Source organism: Sinohyriopsis cumingii, chromosome 12, assembly GCF_028554795.1.
Source record: "Sinohyriopsis cumingii isolate HCF-2022 chromosome 12, ASM2855479v2, whole genome shotgun sequence".
NCBI classification, from domain to species: Eukaryota; Metazoa; Mollusca; class Bivalvia; order Unionida; family Unionidae; genus Sinohyriopsis; species Sinohyriopsis cumingii.
In genome coordinates, this window is record NC_142972.1 from 31,407,442 (window position 1) to 31,424,444 (window position 17,003).

The 17,003-nt window shown below is 34.8% G+C and overlaps 1 protein-coding gene across 1 annotated transcript in view; it reads right to left on the reverse strand.

Annotated features, from left to right (window-relative positions):
• LOC149786196 (glutamate carboxypeptidase 2-like) overlaps positions 1 to 17,003 on the reverse strand; it is a 158,837-nt gene that overhangs the window by 59,931 nt on the left and 81,903 nt on the right. The window contains exons 10-13 of the mRNA XM_089976552.1: positions 12,726 to 12,819; positions 11,438 to 11,527; positions 4,827 to 4,912; positions 3,440 to 3,559 (exon numbers count right to left, since the gene is read on the reverse strand). Coding sequence (XP_089832678.1) covers positions 3,440 to 3,559; positions 4,827 to 4,912; positions 11,438 to 11,527; positions 12,726 to 12,819 — 390 coding nt within the window. The remainder of the gene's footprint in view (positions 1 to 3,439; positions 3,560 to 4,826; positions 4,913 to 11,437; positions 11,528 to 12,725; positions 12,820 to 17,003) is intronic.

Here is a 17,003-nt window from a genome sequence, read left to right on the forward strand (position 1 = left end):
ATTACACGCAGTAGTCTTGCAACCCATTTGCAAGATCTTGTGTTGGTGGAAATTTCTTGAGCATAATGATATCCAAATAACCACTCAGCAAGTGTTCAATTAAATTGCTCAACAACTGCCTGACCATGATGAATTGTGGTGTATCCTCATCTGATTTTGACGTTACGTTGCTTCATCAATAACGTTACTGCACCAAGAAATTTGTTGCCAGGATCAATGTGGCCACCACAAGGGTCCTCGCTGATAAATTCTTTCAAATGCAGATGCAACTTAAGTTGCTGTTTCAGTTGATAGCAGCTCTGATTCTTTGTATCTACTTGTCACATCGATGACAGTTAATACATATTTGTATGTGTTTGCATGACTTATACCAGTTTTAATAGTGGTACATGTATGTGGCAAAAACAAAATATCTGCCTGATGAACTTCATTGGGAGTGTTGACATCAAACCATCCATAGTGAGCCTTTCCAGGTGATCATAGATAAATTTGCCATATTGCTTGTCTCGATAACCAATCTGAAGTAACAACATGTGTACCTCCTCCTGCATCAGCGAGTTTATTATATGTTCATTTTTCTCTCCATTAACTTTACATTGTCAGAAATGTGCAATATTGTACGATATTGCACACCTTCACACTGCACTCATGTGCATGACAGGTGTGCCCAACAGTGTACTAGGAACTACTTTGTAAACAAATCATGTACATTCTTATAGTAGATGCTTTATGTTTTGGTTGATTAAATTTGTTTCCCAATGAATTTAAGCAGATGTTTTGTGGACTGCCACATACCAGCTGTTTTGCAATATTCTGTGGTAAAATTTTTGTTACAATGTTTCGGATTTAGGCTAGCAATAGATACCAGACAGGTCATAAAATTGCTATGTCCCTACAAATAACATGCAAATGACAAGGTATAAATGTGTCTTATTTAACTGGTAACAAGAATGGCAAAAAATATACTTACAGTTTTACATCCTGAATTTCCTCAAAATGTACTTTCTTAGTTCTACAAATCCAAATTACATGAGCCATGTCATGGGTTCTAAAGCTTGATAACTCATTTTGAAATTGTATCATAATTTTGACTACAGTACAAGTGCAATAACATCCTCCTTACTGCACTCAAAATGAAGTGAACATTATATTCCATAGCATCTTTTTGATAATTACAATTGAAAGAGTTCATATTTTTTCCCATACGATTCCTAACATTAAATGACAGAACAGAAACACACTTGCAGATAAGTTAAAATCCTGTTCCCTCACTGCATAAATCAGATGTTACTTCATGTAGAACTGACACAAATAAATCCAGTCTATAATTGTGAAATTTAGTTGAATTGACAAAAATACCAAAATCTATTCATTCCAGACCAAATGGAAAAATTGTTGCAGTGCACATTCATTCACAATGACTCCAAATTTCAAATTTAAGTAGAACAATATGACATTTTCTTTCAAAAGTGATGTCTAGCATGTGACTAAGTTCAAATTTATCTGGGCATTATGTGCGCATTAAGAATGTTGTTGTTGTGTACTGATGAATCTGAGATTGTATATTTAGTTTGGAATACAGCATAAAGTCAGTTACATAATTGTTTCTTGTAGTTTAATTTCATTTATATAATTAAGCCTTAGGTAGAATAAGATAATGAGCATATAATAGATAGGTTACTGCATTTATATGGGAAAATATGAACTTGTTTATTGGATGGATATACTGCATGACCTTGGGAGTGCAGTATATCCATCTGAAAAACAAGCTCATATTTTCCCATACAAATGAAGTAACCCATAATTACTAATAGCCGCTCTATCCCTCCAGTATCCTATAATTACTAATAACTGCTCTACCCCTCCATTAACCCATAATTATTAATAGCTGCTTACTCTACCCCTCCATTAACCCATAATTATTAATAGCTGCTTACTCTACCCCTCCAGTATCCTCTTGGGCTATAATAAATAGATTCCATTATTTAAATTATCAGCAATTAATTGCCAGCCCCTAACACTATTTTACCTTTCATCGCAGATCTTATTAACCAGTTGGCCAGAGATTCTCGCCGAGTTTTATTTTTTTATTGATTTCTGCATGTGAATCAATTTCACATCTGCAATATGTCATTGTTGCAGATCTTTATTCTTACAGTGACATCATGAACATGGCACACTTGATCAACTGCATTTACTGGATATTCTCTAGGTTCATGGTTCATTTTTCTCGTCGAGTCTGACATCAAGTTGGGTTCCAGGACTACAATAATTATATCCCAGGAGATGTTTCTTGCCAGAATACTTAGCCCATGGAGTCCCTGGCAATTTCCCCAGGGCAGCAGCGATATCACCCCCCCCCCGGACTTAAGTCCAGATGTCTCACGACCATTTACATGTGGATGGGCAAAAAACATTCCACGCACTTGCCTATCATTGTACACTTGCTATTCCTCTTAGTTATTATATTTTTTCTGGTATCAGTGAATTTTCTGCATTGAACACAATATAAACTCGTATATTTTATCTTATTTCTATAACATGAACATGACTGACTCCTCAGCAACATGAAAGCAAGAGCCAGTTAAGTATCATACCAAACACTATCTGGGCAATTATCATAGATCATAGTGGATCTGGTAAGACTCAATTGCTATTTAACCTGATAATGAGATGGCTTAAGTGAGACAAGCTTTATTTAGGGGCAACATCTGTAGATGACCAATGAATCTATGATGTTCTAAAGGATTTCAATGAAAGCGCAGTGTCGCTTGATGTTGATGTCATCAAATTTACCATTGATATCAATGATGCTCCATCAGTTGATAATCTTAACAGGGATGTCAGCAATCTGTTGGTTTAGGATGATATTATGCTTGACATACAAAAAATCCAGATCAAATATTTTCTCAAGGTAGACATAAAAACATAGACATAATATATATAATTGTTTGGTTGTCTTGTCTTGTTGATGCATACATACTGAGGAACATACATCAGACTCTGTGTCTCGGTGACATGGATATAGTTAAGTTCAAAAACTTTTTATCAAAGTACCACAATGTGCAATTTTCAGTAAGGCATGCTGTGGCCAAGCCAGCACATTAGTAGCAAATATCGATATTGATGGGGTACATTCAAATGATTCAGTCAATCAAAATACAGATAGTGACATAAAAACACTTTTGTGTGTGTGTGTGTGTGTTCTATTTATACAAGTTGTAATATTTGTTTTGATATTTAAAGAATTATTTTCAACTTGCAAACACGTATACAGTCAAATATAAATCTACCATTATAATGACAGTTAATGATGCAGTGTGGGAAGAGCTTTAATACTGTGAGTTACCTTGAATGTTACATATCATATATGATGTGGATACTGAAACCATATCATGGTATATATCATTCAATAGATATCAACAGATATCAAACTTGCCTGATTGTTTCATTTTTCCCATTACACGAGTAATTTCTGTGAGAGCTGCAGTCCCTGAGAGTGGATCTATTGCTCCAAACACCCATGCATCATGATGATTGCCTAGCAACACATACCTATCTGGAAATCAATAAAAATAATTTTACTCTACTTATATCAATTTAATCATTGAAGGGGATAAAAAGGTTAATATTTGATAAAAGATCTTGTTTTAAGGTGAAAAATCATCACCAAAACTATTTATTATCCAAGTTACTACTTCACCTATAAATGCAAAGAACAATAAGCTGCAAATTGTTTTCTTTCATGAAACTTATTCTCTAAAATGCGAATATTTAACAAGCACCTCTCTCTATTTCTCTCTCTCTATATATAAATATCACGTATTTCATCAAGACATTAGAACAAGTATCAACCATGTCTATGTATAGACATTATAACAAGCATCAAGTATGTCTGAGTATAGACATAATAACATGCATCAAGTATGTCTGTGTACAGACAGTAGTACAAGCATCAAGTATGTCTGTGTATAGACAGTAGAACAAGCATCAAGTGTGTATAGCAAGCATTATGTCTGTGTATAGACATTATAACAAGCATCAAGTATGTCTGTGTATAGACATTATAACAAGCATCAAGTATGTCTGTGTATAAACATTAGAACAAGCATCAAGTATGTCTGTGTATAGACATTATAACAAGCATTAAGTATGTCTGTGTGTAGGCATTATAACAAGCATCAAGTATGTATATGTATAGACATTATAACAAACATCAAGTAAGTCTGTGTACAGACATTATAACAAGCATCATGTCTTTGCATAGACATTAGAACAATCATCAAGTATGTATGTGTATAGACATTAGAACAGTCATCATGTATGTCTGTGTATAGACATTATAACAAGCAGCAAGTATGTCTATGTATAGACATTATAACAAGCATCAAATATGTCTGTGCAAAGATGCTAGAACAAGCATCAAGTATGTCTGTGTATAGATGTTAGGTACGTCTGTGTATAGACGTTAGAACAAGCAACAAGTATGTCTGTGTATAGACATAATAACAAGCATCATGTATGTCTTTGCATAGACATTAGAACAAACAACAAGTATGTCTATGTCCAGATGTTAGTCTTAATATTACATTCAGTTGGTCTTCTTATTGTTGTTGCTGGTGGTGGTTATGTTGTGTTTATGATGTATGTATATTGTATGCTTCAACTCTTTTCAAGATGAAATATTTGACAATCATTCCCTGTATCAAACATATAAAATTATAGAAAGCTTATGTTATAAATCCATTGTTGTGGTGAAATTTTTACTCTGGAATATGTTGAAAATATATTATTAAACAATACAATGATAAATTATTCTGAATTACCAGGTTCAACCTTCCCAGTTATAATTCCAATAACATTTTCTACCGTCACAACCTTTAGGTAATTGTTCACTGTCAATTTCACCTTCCTGAAATATAAATGACACCAAGGTAAACTATTCAAGAAACCTTGTCATCTCAATGGTACTGAATATGGTTCAGATCTTGAATTATGTAATGGTTCTAAAAAGCGATTGTGGTTAAAACCCGACACAAATATACATGAAAATATATTACAATGACATGATGCCAGCCATTATGATGCAAGTGAAGGGTAAATTTCCTAATCAAGCAAGATTTGAATCTTACTAAAATGTTGCCACTAAAAACAAATACAATTTTTGATTCTCCTCATGAAACTTCACACCAAAATTTGACTTTATCAATGCTTTAAATGATAATAATAATAATGATAAAAATAGTAACAATAATAATAGTAATAATGTCATTAATTATTCACTGTAATGTAACTAATCTAAATGCCAACTCACGTTATCCACTGTAATTGAAACAAATATACACATAATTGAGAAAAAGTTACAACGTAATATTGCAAGACAGAAATATAACAAAAGTTCATATAAATTATACAGTTGTAGCATATAACAAATACTTTTACAAATGTCATGCAGTCGTAAAATCAGCATTCTTCATGAAAATATTTCTAAAAGTCTAACTTTTTAAAAGCTGAAACACTGAGTACTTCTTTAATATCATGTAGAAATAAATGTTTCATCAAACTGTAGTAGCAGAATCATACGTTTTCTTAAAATACCCTGTACATATCTGGAATTTATAAATCAGATTTTTTTTCAATCGACCATGAACTCTTTAATAACATTAAGACGCTCTGGTAGTAAATTATATAAGTCTTAGGGAAAACCACTTTTCTAAGAATACTAGAATCCATAATCAGCATCCATCAAAGAATGTTGAAAAGAGATGATATAGCTGCTACAACACTTTTAACATCTAAATTTACCCTGTCTGCACCATTTTTAAATTGTATATTAGCTGTGTGTAAGAACCATTACAGGGTACTTTGCAACACATACACAGTGAAGTGGTAGATAAAATATGGAACAACCACCACACTGTACACTGGCAAGTTTGGCACATTTGACAATTCTGATTTGTCTACCATTTACCTTTAAGCACAATTCTCTAAAACTATTTGCCCAATGCACTGAGCAGAACCATATTAAATGAACTTTATGTAAATTTGAGTGACATTCATTTTCATATATAAATTTCTATTCATAACGTCTTTATTACTAACATATTGTAATGTATTGTCTGCATAGCAAAATATATTTATTACTAATATATTGTAATTTAGCCTCTGCATAACATAAAGCATTTAGTGCTGGTTTATTGTAATGTATTGTCTGCATAGCATAATATATTTCTTACCAGGGCCAACAATGTGGGGTCAACTGGGGATATATCTTTTTTTTAATTTTATAAAGAAAAATTTTGCTTGAACAAGGTGTTACTTACCCCATGGCCTATGATCTCTCTCTACATCCCTGTTTCTTATTAGCATATTGTAATATATTGTCTGCATAACATTAAGCACTTGTTACTAAGCATATTGTAATGTATCGTATGCATTACACATTTATTACTAGCATATTTATAATGTATTGTCTGCATAACATAGCTCATTTATTACAATTATTTTAACATATCATCTGTATGATATAAAGCATCTATTACTAGTATATTCTAGTGTATTGTCCGCATAACAAAACTCATTTATTATGGTTATTTTAACATACTGTCTGCATGATATAAAGCATCTATTACTAGCATATTCTAGTGTATTGTCCGCATAACAAAACTCATTTATTATGGTTATTTTAACATACTGTCTGCATGATATAAAGCATCTATTACTAGCATATTCTAGTGTATTGTCCGCATAACAAAACTCATTTATTATGGTTATTTTAATATATTGTCTGCATGATATAAAGCATCTATTACTAGCATATTCTAGTGTATTGTCCGCATAACAAAACTCATTTATTATGGTTATTTTAATATATTGTCTGCATGATATAAAGCATCTATTACTAGCATATTCTAGTGTATTGTCCGCATAACAAAACTCATTTATTATGGTTATTTTAACATATTGTCTGCATGATATAAAGCATCTATTACTAGTATATTCTAGTGTATTGTCCGCATAACAAAACTCATTTATTATGGTTATTTTAACATAATGTCTGCATGATATAAAGCATCTATTACTAGCATATTCCAGTGTATTGTCCGCATAACAAAACTCATTTATTATGGTTATTTTAACATAATGTCTGCATGATATAAAGCATCTATTACTAGCATATTCTAATCATGGTTCCCACGCTTTTCTAAAGATAAATTTCCAGGACATTTCCTGGGTTTTTCTAGGATGAAATTACTTTTTCCAAGGTTCACATATGACCATTACTGAATGGAATTAAAGAACATTTTAGATCTAAAACATGCATTTTCTAAATCTAAAAATGTTTCTGTTTTCAAGACTCTCCAAAAACATCAAAGTCAGAAAAGATGATCATGTACAAAACCACAATATGTATCACACAAAACAAGTTTGTTTATATTCCTATAAATTGGCATGTAAAGTCATTTCAGTGTACAGAATAAAAATTCTAACTTTATTTTGCTGCATTATGTTGCTAAGTGGGAAGAACATGATGAACATAAATTGTGTTTTGTTTCCTTTCAAACCTTTAATTCTAAAGAATTCTATAGCAATATATATATGCATCTCGTAGAAAGTAACATTTTCTATTACAGTATATAAAAGAAAACAATAAACGCAAATAATTAGAATCTTGTCTTGTAACGAAAAGAGTTTAACATTGAATTTATCTGTGCCAATAAAATTCCAAATAAGATTTTTCAAACAACCTAATCTCCTAAAGATGATCTGGTCAAATATCCATCATTTAAAAAACATTTTCAAAGGGTTGATTTAAATTTTGACAAAAGACCTTCAAAATTATATACTGTTGTATAAACAAGGACCGAATTTTCCGTAAAATCAACTTGTCTTCTTGTAATTCATTAAACCAGTCCCCAAACCTGTATTGATACAGGGGCTCATATCATTTTTTAATATATACCACCATGTCGGCCAATTCTGCACATCGGGTAATTCTGCGCAACGATACGTCATTTCTGTAAACATTGGATCACATGTTATTTTGGGTCAAACTCCATTTTGTATCAAGAAAGAATGATCACAGTTTAATTAAGAAAAGTGATATTCATGAAGTGTACAAAAATATCTGGCATTTCGACTCGAAATGCATATGAAAATGTGATTTCTATATGTCAACATGAAGACCATCTCCATTACCTTCTTGAACCAGCAACCCAGAAAATCCGATTTACTATGCATCTTTTAGAATCATACAAATAAATACATTATATAAAAGATGGAAATGTATACCTTAAAACAATACTGCATTTTAAACCAAGTTTCCATTTATGCAAGAAGTTGTCTCACGTACAAAATCGTTTGCTACCCAACGTGTCAACTTGAAATTAGAATATATATTCTCAAGAAATTCACCGGCGTAGTCTGTTTCTAAATTCTTAAGGACTTTTTCCCCATCAGCAAGACGTTGTAAACACATTACATCCTATTCATTGTTGTTTCTCTTCCACATAATAGATTATTATATTTATAAAATGTTGAACTTTACTAACTTTTTTACAACACGGCTTTGTTTGCATAATATATGTATATCTTGCCATTTATTGGCATTATTACTTTCAATTTTGTAAAACTAGCTATAAATCTGACCTAATTACTCGACCTAATTATTTGACTGAAATGCTGACAGAAACAGTCCAAAGTAATGCATTTCATTTCTATTGCCTGATTCATAAATATTACATCTTTTCAATGCTGTGCGCAGAATAGGCCGACATATCGTGAGTCTGGAAAGCACGGGGGTGATATCCCCTGTGTCCAAAATTTATATTATTTTGAACAGAATATTCTAGTGACAACTGCCTCTTTTCAAATGGTTAAGCATTGATGTATTTTATTTTCGTCAATCAGTCGAATTCAGTATGTGTTTTGCTTCAATATTGGAGACGGAAACCTTAAGTGCGCAGAAATGCCTGACAGCATTGTAATACAAGGAACGACAATTTCTCATTTCAGCTCTGAGATTCAACAATTTAGACTTCAAATCTGGCTTAAAACGTATAGCAGTCTGTTTTCTAATCGAGTTTCCTCCAAATATTCCCACCCCAATTTTCATAGTTGAACATTTAGGTTGGGGTGTGGGGTCATTGCAGCTGCATATCGAAAATTTGGAATTTGCTGCCACCGTACAGTAGCTACATATGATAGTCGCTTACCAGCAGGCCTAGAAAATTTAAACTTATGCTATATCAACTCATACCTGCATGAAATTGATAGGAAAATTATTTTTTTCTTCTGAGAAATGGCAAGTATTATAAACGTTGTCTTTAATCCGCTGATAGACTAACCAAAAATATGGCATAGATGAAACCTAACCCTGTACTTGCCATTTGCAGTACTAGTCACATGACTTCACATATCTCAAACAACGACATCAGAAGTCCAATAGTCACGTGATATCAACAACAAACTCCTTTTTAATGTTGTTGTACAGAAATTTAATTATTTTAAATGAAAGTCAGATACTTTTTGTAAAAACCAGCAATCTGTCTAGTCTGATTCATCAAGCAGAGAGTACAGGTCAATGTGGTAGTCATGTGATACAAAGCTCCAGAAGTTGTTCTCAGAATATATAAATATGGAGAATTTTGTTTTCTTTCGTTTTTGTATTTTTATTACTACCAGCATACGACTTTCATTTAATATTTTTTTACTTTTTTTTCTCTACATCATTTGAGAATGTGGGTTGTTAGATTTGTGTACTCTTGCAACTGGCAATGCAAATCATGAGTGCTAGTTAAAATGTTATCAACACCGTTGTTTTGTCTTGTCTTTAAGCAGATTAAAGACATAACGACTTTAATACTCATAATTTCTGAGAAAATAGGTAATTTTCATATTGATTTCATGCATGTAACACTTGATCTAACAAAGTTTAAGTTTGCTTGGCCATAAGGTAAGCAGCTACGCTTTGCCACGATCATGGGAGCCTCTTGTGATGCTTGACTGATTTTCATACCTTCTATGAGAGATACGGACATCGAGCTGACTTTGAAAATAGAAGTATACTCGACGAATCTAATCCACTGAGCATTTGGATTGACTCAGGATATATGTTTATTGCAAGTAACCAAATAATCCATACTGCACCCTCTGAATATTCTGGTTAGAACTTGATAAATTTAACCCATGATCAGTTTAGTTATGACTCAATTACGTGATTGTTTTGGGCATCAAGTGATGGTAGAAAATTTCGGAATTTTTCCCTACTTTTATCAATATTTGCGAAATTCCAGGACTTTTCACGGTTGGGAAAAAATTATAATTTCTCCCAAACTTTTTCCTGATTTCATGGTAGCATGGGAACCCTGTCTAACGTATTGTCTGCATAACAAAACTCATTTATTACGATTATTTTAACATATCGGTTGCATGATATAAAGCATCTATTACTATCATATTCTAATGTATTGTCTTCATAACATAGTAATTTATCTGTCACAATGTGAAAGAAGAAATCATTAAAACTATTTGTCATTTTAGCATTTTACTATTTAAGTAAAATCTCTGATGACCAGTTCTATCGACAGTAAAGGTTTAGTAAATTTGTTTCGGGCAATTTATAGTGGGTGAAATTAATTATGTTTTCACCAACCAGATGAAATATATCGCAAGTACATTTTCTTTTTATATCATGCTCAAATGTATTGGCAACATACAAGACAGACTGAAATTGCACATTTCTTACATATGTCAGGCAATAATGTCAGCGGATTACTGTTTGTTATGCACTGTTTTATGTATATTTGCACTGAAAATATAAGTAATATAGTATATTCCATTCAAGGTAGAACAGCACGTAAAACAAGAATAAAGAAAGGAAACAACTATTACCACATAGTTGTATTTGAACAGGGATCGCCTGTACATGAGGTGGTCATAGTGACCACAAGACCATTTAATCGTTTTTAATATAATAGCTTCAAAGTTTCAAGGCCACATAATGTCTCTTGATGGACAGTGAAAAATTATTCATCATATTTCACTATATTTCATTATGAAGATTATTCTCTCAGAAAATTCAGTAATTCACTGGCTAACATAAAATAAAGTCATGCACCTAAAGGAAATAAAAATGAAGCAATATCTTCGAAGTTTTGTATGATGGGCTTGAGATGACATGACAGATATGCATATACATATTGGATTAAACTTGAGATCTAACCGTACTCCTAACCTTGAAAATGGCTTTTTTCATTGAAAGACATGTTGAAATGTATTTAATTCAGAAACTAGCCATTGTAAGTACAAAAATGAGTGCACAACCAAACATTCAAACTTTCCAAACTGTATGTAAAAATAAGATTAATGTAAATCCTATGAAAAGCGTTAGATGTACAGCTCTAAGTTTGAAGGAGCATTTTATTCTAGAAATTACCTAGTTGTATTGGTAAATCCAGGACCGATCTTGTATGTTATATCAAGTCCTCCTTTCCAGTCATCTGGGGCTGATGGGCCACTCAGATCACTGAAATGTGAAATTTTAATTACTTATAATAGTCTAGGAGGTATAGCACACACATACACACACTTGCTTATCATGAATGAAATCTGAGAATTTATGCTTTTCACTTCAAATGAAAATTATAGCATAATATAATAGATCCTGGCCCACTACCATTGATGACATAAATCGGTGTCTATATGCTGTTCACAGTGGATAAGATTACACATCCTACATTACAGTAAAAGCCAACAAAATCATTCCGTTGTTGTTGTTGTGGGGTTTAACGCCATTTTTCAGTACACGATAGGCTATGCATGGCGGCCAGTATTAATGGTAGAGGAATTACCCGGGAAAACCCCAAGAAGAACCACCGACCCACGAGAAGCTACTGGCAAGCTTTCTCACATACCCACATTGGCCGAATCCTAGACTGAAACCCACGAAGAGGTGAGATGGCAGTGATCCATAATGGAGAGCGCTTTAGACCACTCGGGGTCCCAAATCATTCCGTTATTGTGTCCTTTATTTTTATATATATATATATATATATATATATACACACACACACACACACACACACAAACATTGAAGATATGTGTACTTCAACATATCCATAAGTATTAATTTAAATGTTTTCAGTTGTTAATGTGAATATCCCTTACTTACAGGTATCTGAACATATCATTTTCGTTATTGGCATAATATAGAAAACAGTTTGCAAATTGTGGCAGATGGGATTATGATTAAGCATAGCCTAATAAATGGATACATAATGTACAAAGGTAAAGAACATACACAGATGTACTGCAGTATTTCGATTATTCAATTATTTGTCCGATTAATCATTTATGTATTTCATGCCATTCATCACATTTATCTATTATATGCAGGCAGATCAAATACTTCAATAAAAATAATATTTATTATATTTTTCCATTGCTAAGCATGTAAAGAAAAAAATGTAGTTACATTCAAATGTACATGAATGAAAAAAATCGTGATTACTAAAGCTCATATTTATTTGTAATTAAGTAAATGATTGATCATGAACAGATCTCTTCTGTTACAAACATTTACCAACTAATTATTGAAACAGTTTTAAGTCCATCTGCTATTTTTTGGAGAAAAAAAATGGCAAAGTGGCCTATAGGATCTATAATTGGAAAAAATAGTTAAAAACCCATCTTTTACTTTCTGACTCGAAAATTAATTCTGTTACCTGAGAAAGTGTAAGGCATCCCCATAACCAATTGGCTGGGATGGTATCTTGACATTCATGGAAATTTTGTCCATGGCCAGTCGGTAGGCATACTCTGAAAGAGAAAGAGGACAAAATATACAATATGATACAGATAGAAAACATCAGCTAACACTAACTGCAATTGCTGTCATTTTGTTTTTAATAACAGGAAAATGGATAACCAATAGTTTTAATATTTACGTTTTGCAGTCAACAGGTTAAACAGTGGTGCATCACCATGCATTTTATGTTTATGCTATTTTAATGCTATAAAACAATTAAAATATTCGCAAAATTAACATGTGAGTCAACATATCCATTTAAAAAAACTATTTCTTCCTTGTTAAATTTTTTTTTCTATAATACTTACTCAACGATAATACCTTAGGAAAACTACTACTACCTTGCAAATCCATCCCTCCCAAGGGAGGTAAAAGTTTTTTGCCGACCTATGTGACGGTCTGGCAGAGTGATCTTTCTTTAGGTATGACTTAGTGGCAAAGTCAAAGAACCTCTCAGTTACTACTGGAGTGGAAGGTACACCCTATGGATGTATCTTTGGGGAGGCTGGGAGGGTGTCTGTGTATTTTGATTGTGTAAGTATTCTCAAAGAAACACATACTAGGAAAAGGTGGTTTCCTCATCATGGCAAAAGTATGGTTACCCGTGGAAGAAGGCCGGTTCTTGAAGATGAAAGAGGATGCTGTCCCATCTTGTTGGAACTGCATGTAATTTAAGTCTGCTGATAGGGCATAGATTTTGATAATTCTGCCTGCAGTTGCTAATGCCAGGAAGCAAGTCTTCTATGCAGGTTACACCAGTGATGCCCTTGAAATTGGTTCAAAAGGAATCTTGTTCAGTCAAGTTAATACCCAATACAGGTTCCACTTGGACATAGGATTGATATTTCAGCTGTGCATACTCAAAGTTAGCCAGTAGGTTGGATAAATGCTTGTTTTGTCTGGTATCCACTCTTCCATGATGACAAAGGTATCGGGCGATCATGTAGCAGTAACCTTTTATCATACTCAGTGCTAACTTTCTCGCTGCGAAGAGCCAGAGGTGGAAATAAGCTATCTGTGGTATAGATGCCTAGAGAGGCAACAGAAACCTGGAGAGGCAGGATGTTTCATTTTTGCACCACTGAGGAAAAATGTGCCATTTGCCTTTGTATGCTTCAGAGTGATGCAACTTTGTGCCAGAGTGATTGTCTCCACCGATTAATTCTGACAGCCTGTTTAATATGATCCAGACTTGTTCTGAGAAGGGATGAAAGAACAACCATTGTGATCATGCTTGTTTCAGTAGATGAGGGAAAATCCAAATTTTCCAATTTTTAGATGCAAGATTGGAGAGGTCATTGATCCACAACTTCCACTATGTGAGTGGTGCATTAGGATGAGGTGACAGCCTACTTCTCTTCTTTCTGTATCACTTTTGGAATAAGATGTGTTGGAGGGTAGGCGTAAGTGTCAGGTCATTTCAGCCTAGCGATAGAATGATGACGGCCCAAGCTTTTGGGTCCAGAATAGAGAGACAAAGTTTGGGAGTTTGTTATACGACCTTGTCACAAACAGGTCCACCAATGATCGGTCCCATCAGGTTCATATCTGAATGAAAAACAAGTGATGCAGAGACCATTCCGTCTATATTAGTTGATTATTATGAGACTAGATTCACCTAATACGATTTAGGGGTCCTGAGATATGGCAAACTTTTATGTGGATTTGTTGTTGACAACACCACCTTAGAAAGTCCCACACCATTATGCAAAGGTCTGGGGACTTGGTTCCCCTTCGTCGCTTGAGACAATTCACTATTCACTACTGTAGAGCTGTCTGACAGAATGAGAACTCCCTTGACATTTATACATTCCTACCACCAATGAAAGACTTTCACAATGGCTTCCTGAAAGGATGCTAGTAGGTGGGCTCCAAAGCCTTCCATACTTTCCTCGGTACAGGCTGTAATCTTTGGCAGCTGTACTTGCAGAGTTATACCCATTATGAGCCAAATTAGATGCCCCAATTCTGCAGATGGTGCCTCAAGTGTGTGCAGATAGGGAGAGGTTGGAGCAATGTGCAAACTTCTGGCCTCCATTGGGATAGAAGAATCATTTGCAACTGGCACATAAAAAGGTGACCTAGAACTATGTGATCCGCTGTCGCGTTGAACTAGCCTAGAAGGTGAAGAAATTCCAGTGCGGATGGAATTTTCCTCAAAAGCAAAGAAGCCAACATAGTTCTGATTTTCAATGCCCGATCCTGAGAGAGAAAGGCTCTCACAATGGAGTTCATCTCTAGAAGATTGCTATGCAGATGGAATTCCTGGAGATAGTACACACTGCTGGCTTCCAGAAAGGATGGTAGTAGGTGGGTTTCCCAGCCTTCCATACTTGCCTCAGTACAGATTGTAATCTTGGACAGTTGCACTTGCAGAGTAATACTTGCCATGAGCCAAGTTAGATGCAACAATTCTGCAGATGGTGCTTCAAATATGTGCAGATAGGGAGAGGTTGGTTCAGGGGCCAAGCTTTGACCTCCAATGGGACAAAATAATTTTTTTTGATGGGGACATGTAAAGGAGTCAGAGGACAATAAGGTATGCTGCTGTACTGAGCAAGCCTGGTAGGCAAAGGAATTCCCATGCAGAAAGAATTTTCTTAGAAAGTAAATAAGCCAACATGGTTTGGAATTTCAATGTCCGATCATGATGGAGACGAACAATGATGCATGTGCAATGAACTGCATACCTAGGTGAACAAATCGTTAAGATGGCAGTCAGTTGGATTTTTACTCGTTGATGAAAAGCCCAGATTGGTAACCAGTGTAACAAGAGTTATCATGCTTTGTTTAGATTCAACTCACCAGATGTTTCTGCAGTATGTTGTCCAATGACTGAACTGAGTTGATATAGGATGTTGTAGGCAATCACAGGAATGTCCTGGTGAATAGGATCATAAAGGTATGTTTCTTTTAAGCCCACACTGATGGTGAAGTCTACCTCTTGGACAGTATTCCAAAATGTACCATGGTGATTCCATTGAGAACTAAGGGGTCTGAATGAATTGATTGTGATCACTTAGATCGATAACTGAAGGCAGAGTGCTGTCCCCTCTGGGACCAAGAAAAGTCTGGGATAAAACTCTGTAGAAATGTTGGAAAGAAACAATTGGATCCTCTTGGTGCTTTATTAACTCTAGCTCATGAGAACTCTGGGCATTGCTGGGTTGTGCATTGATAGTATGGTTTTCAGTGGTTTGTGTCCTATGTGTGGCCACTGGGTCCTATGTGTGGCCATTGGGTCCTATGTGTGGCCATTGGGTCCTGTTGTTAATTTCCCATACTATCCATGTATGGACGCTGTGGTTGTGGAGAAGGGGAGTTGGTCTCCATGGTGGCTTATTTGTAGACTTCTTCAATCTGGCCATTTAAAGGATGGTTCAAGGATAAAGGATGAGCTCTTAGTTTGGCCTTATGGTGGTCCTTCAGGAAAGTGCAGGAAGAGAGCACCGCGTTGCGTTCTGCCAACTTTAACTTTATAGCTGTCATGCAGCACTAGCCAAAATATATCCAGCGGCTCTATTTAGCACTCAGTCATTCCTAAGACTGATTCCATTGCATGCCCTGTGGTATTCATTGTAGATGAAGAGAAACTATGTTCCGCATGTAAAGAAGATAGCTAAAGAAACAAAGTCCAAGATGGAAGCCACGGCAATGATATTCTGCACTAACCGCTGAGTGTCATCAAAGGGCATCTGATCCATATGTATGGAGTGTGGCTTTGTCATCCCAAAAGCGGTGATATCACTGTCAACCGCTGAGTATCCAAATGAAATACTGGTGTATGGCAGAGGTAGAACAGATGATGAACTGATGATGAATGCAGTCAGAATGTATGTAACTCTTCCAGACCGCAGAAATAATATAAGTTGGACTCTTTCATCTCATCAAGAGATGCTGGACCATTGGTCCAAGTTGCTGATGGAGCAGGAGGAGGAGGCCAGAACTCCGGGGGTCAAAAGCCAAAAAGGTCCTCAATGGATTTTTGGAAGGCTGAATCTTCCCGTGACATTAAATGGTCTGAAAGTGATGACATTTGAGAACAAACATCTTCTGGTTGCATGAGGTGAGGCTAAGGTCTCCTGAAATGCTTTAGACTTAGCTGGTGAAGATTGGCGAGGTCTGCTGCTCACTAAACAAGTAAAATGCCATGATTGATAAAATCAGACTTCAAGACTGTCGCATAATAAAAAAG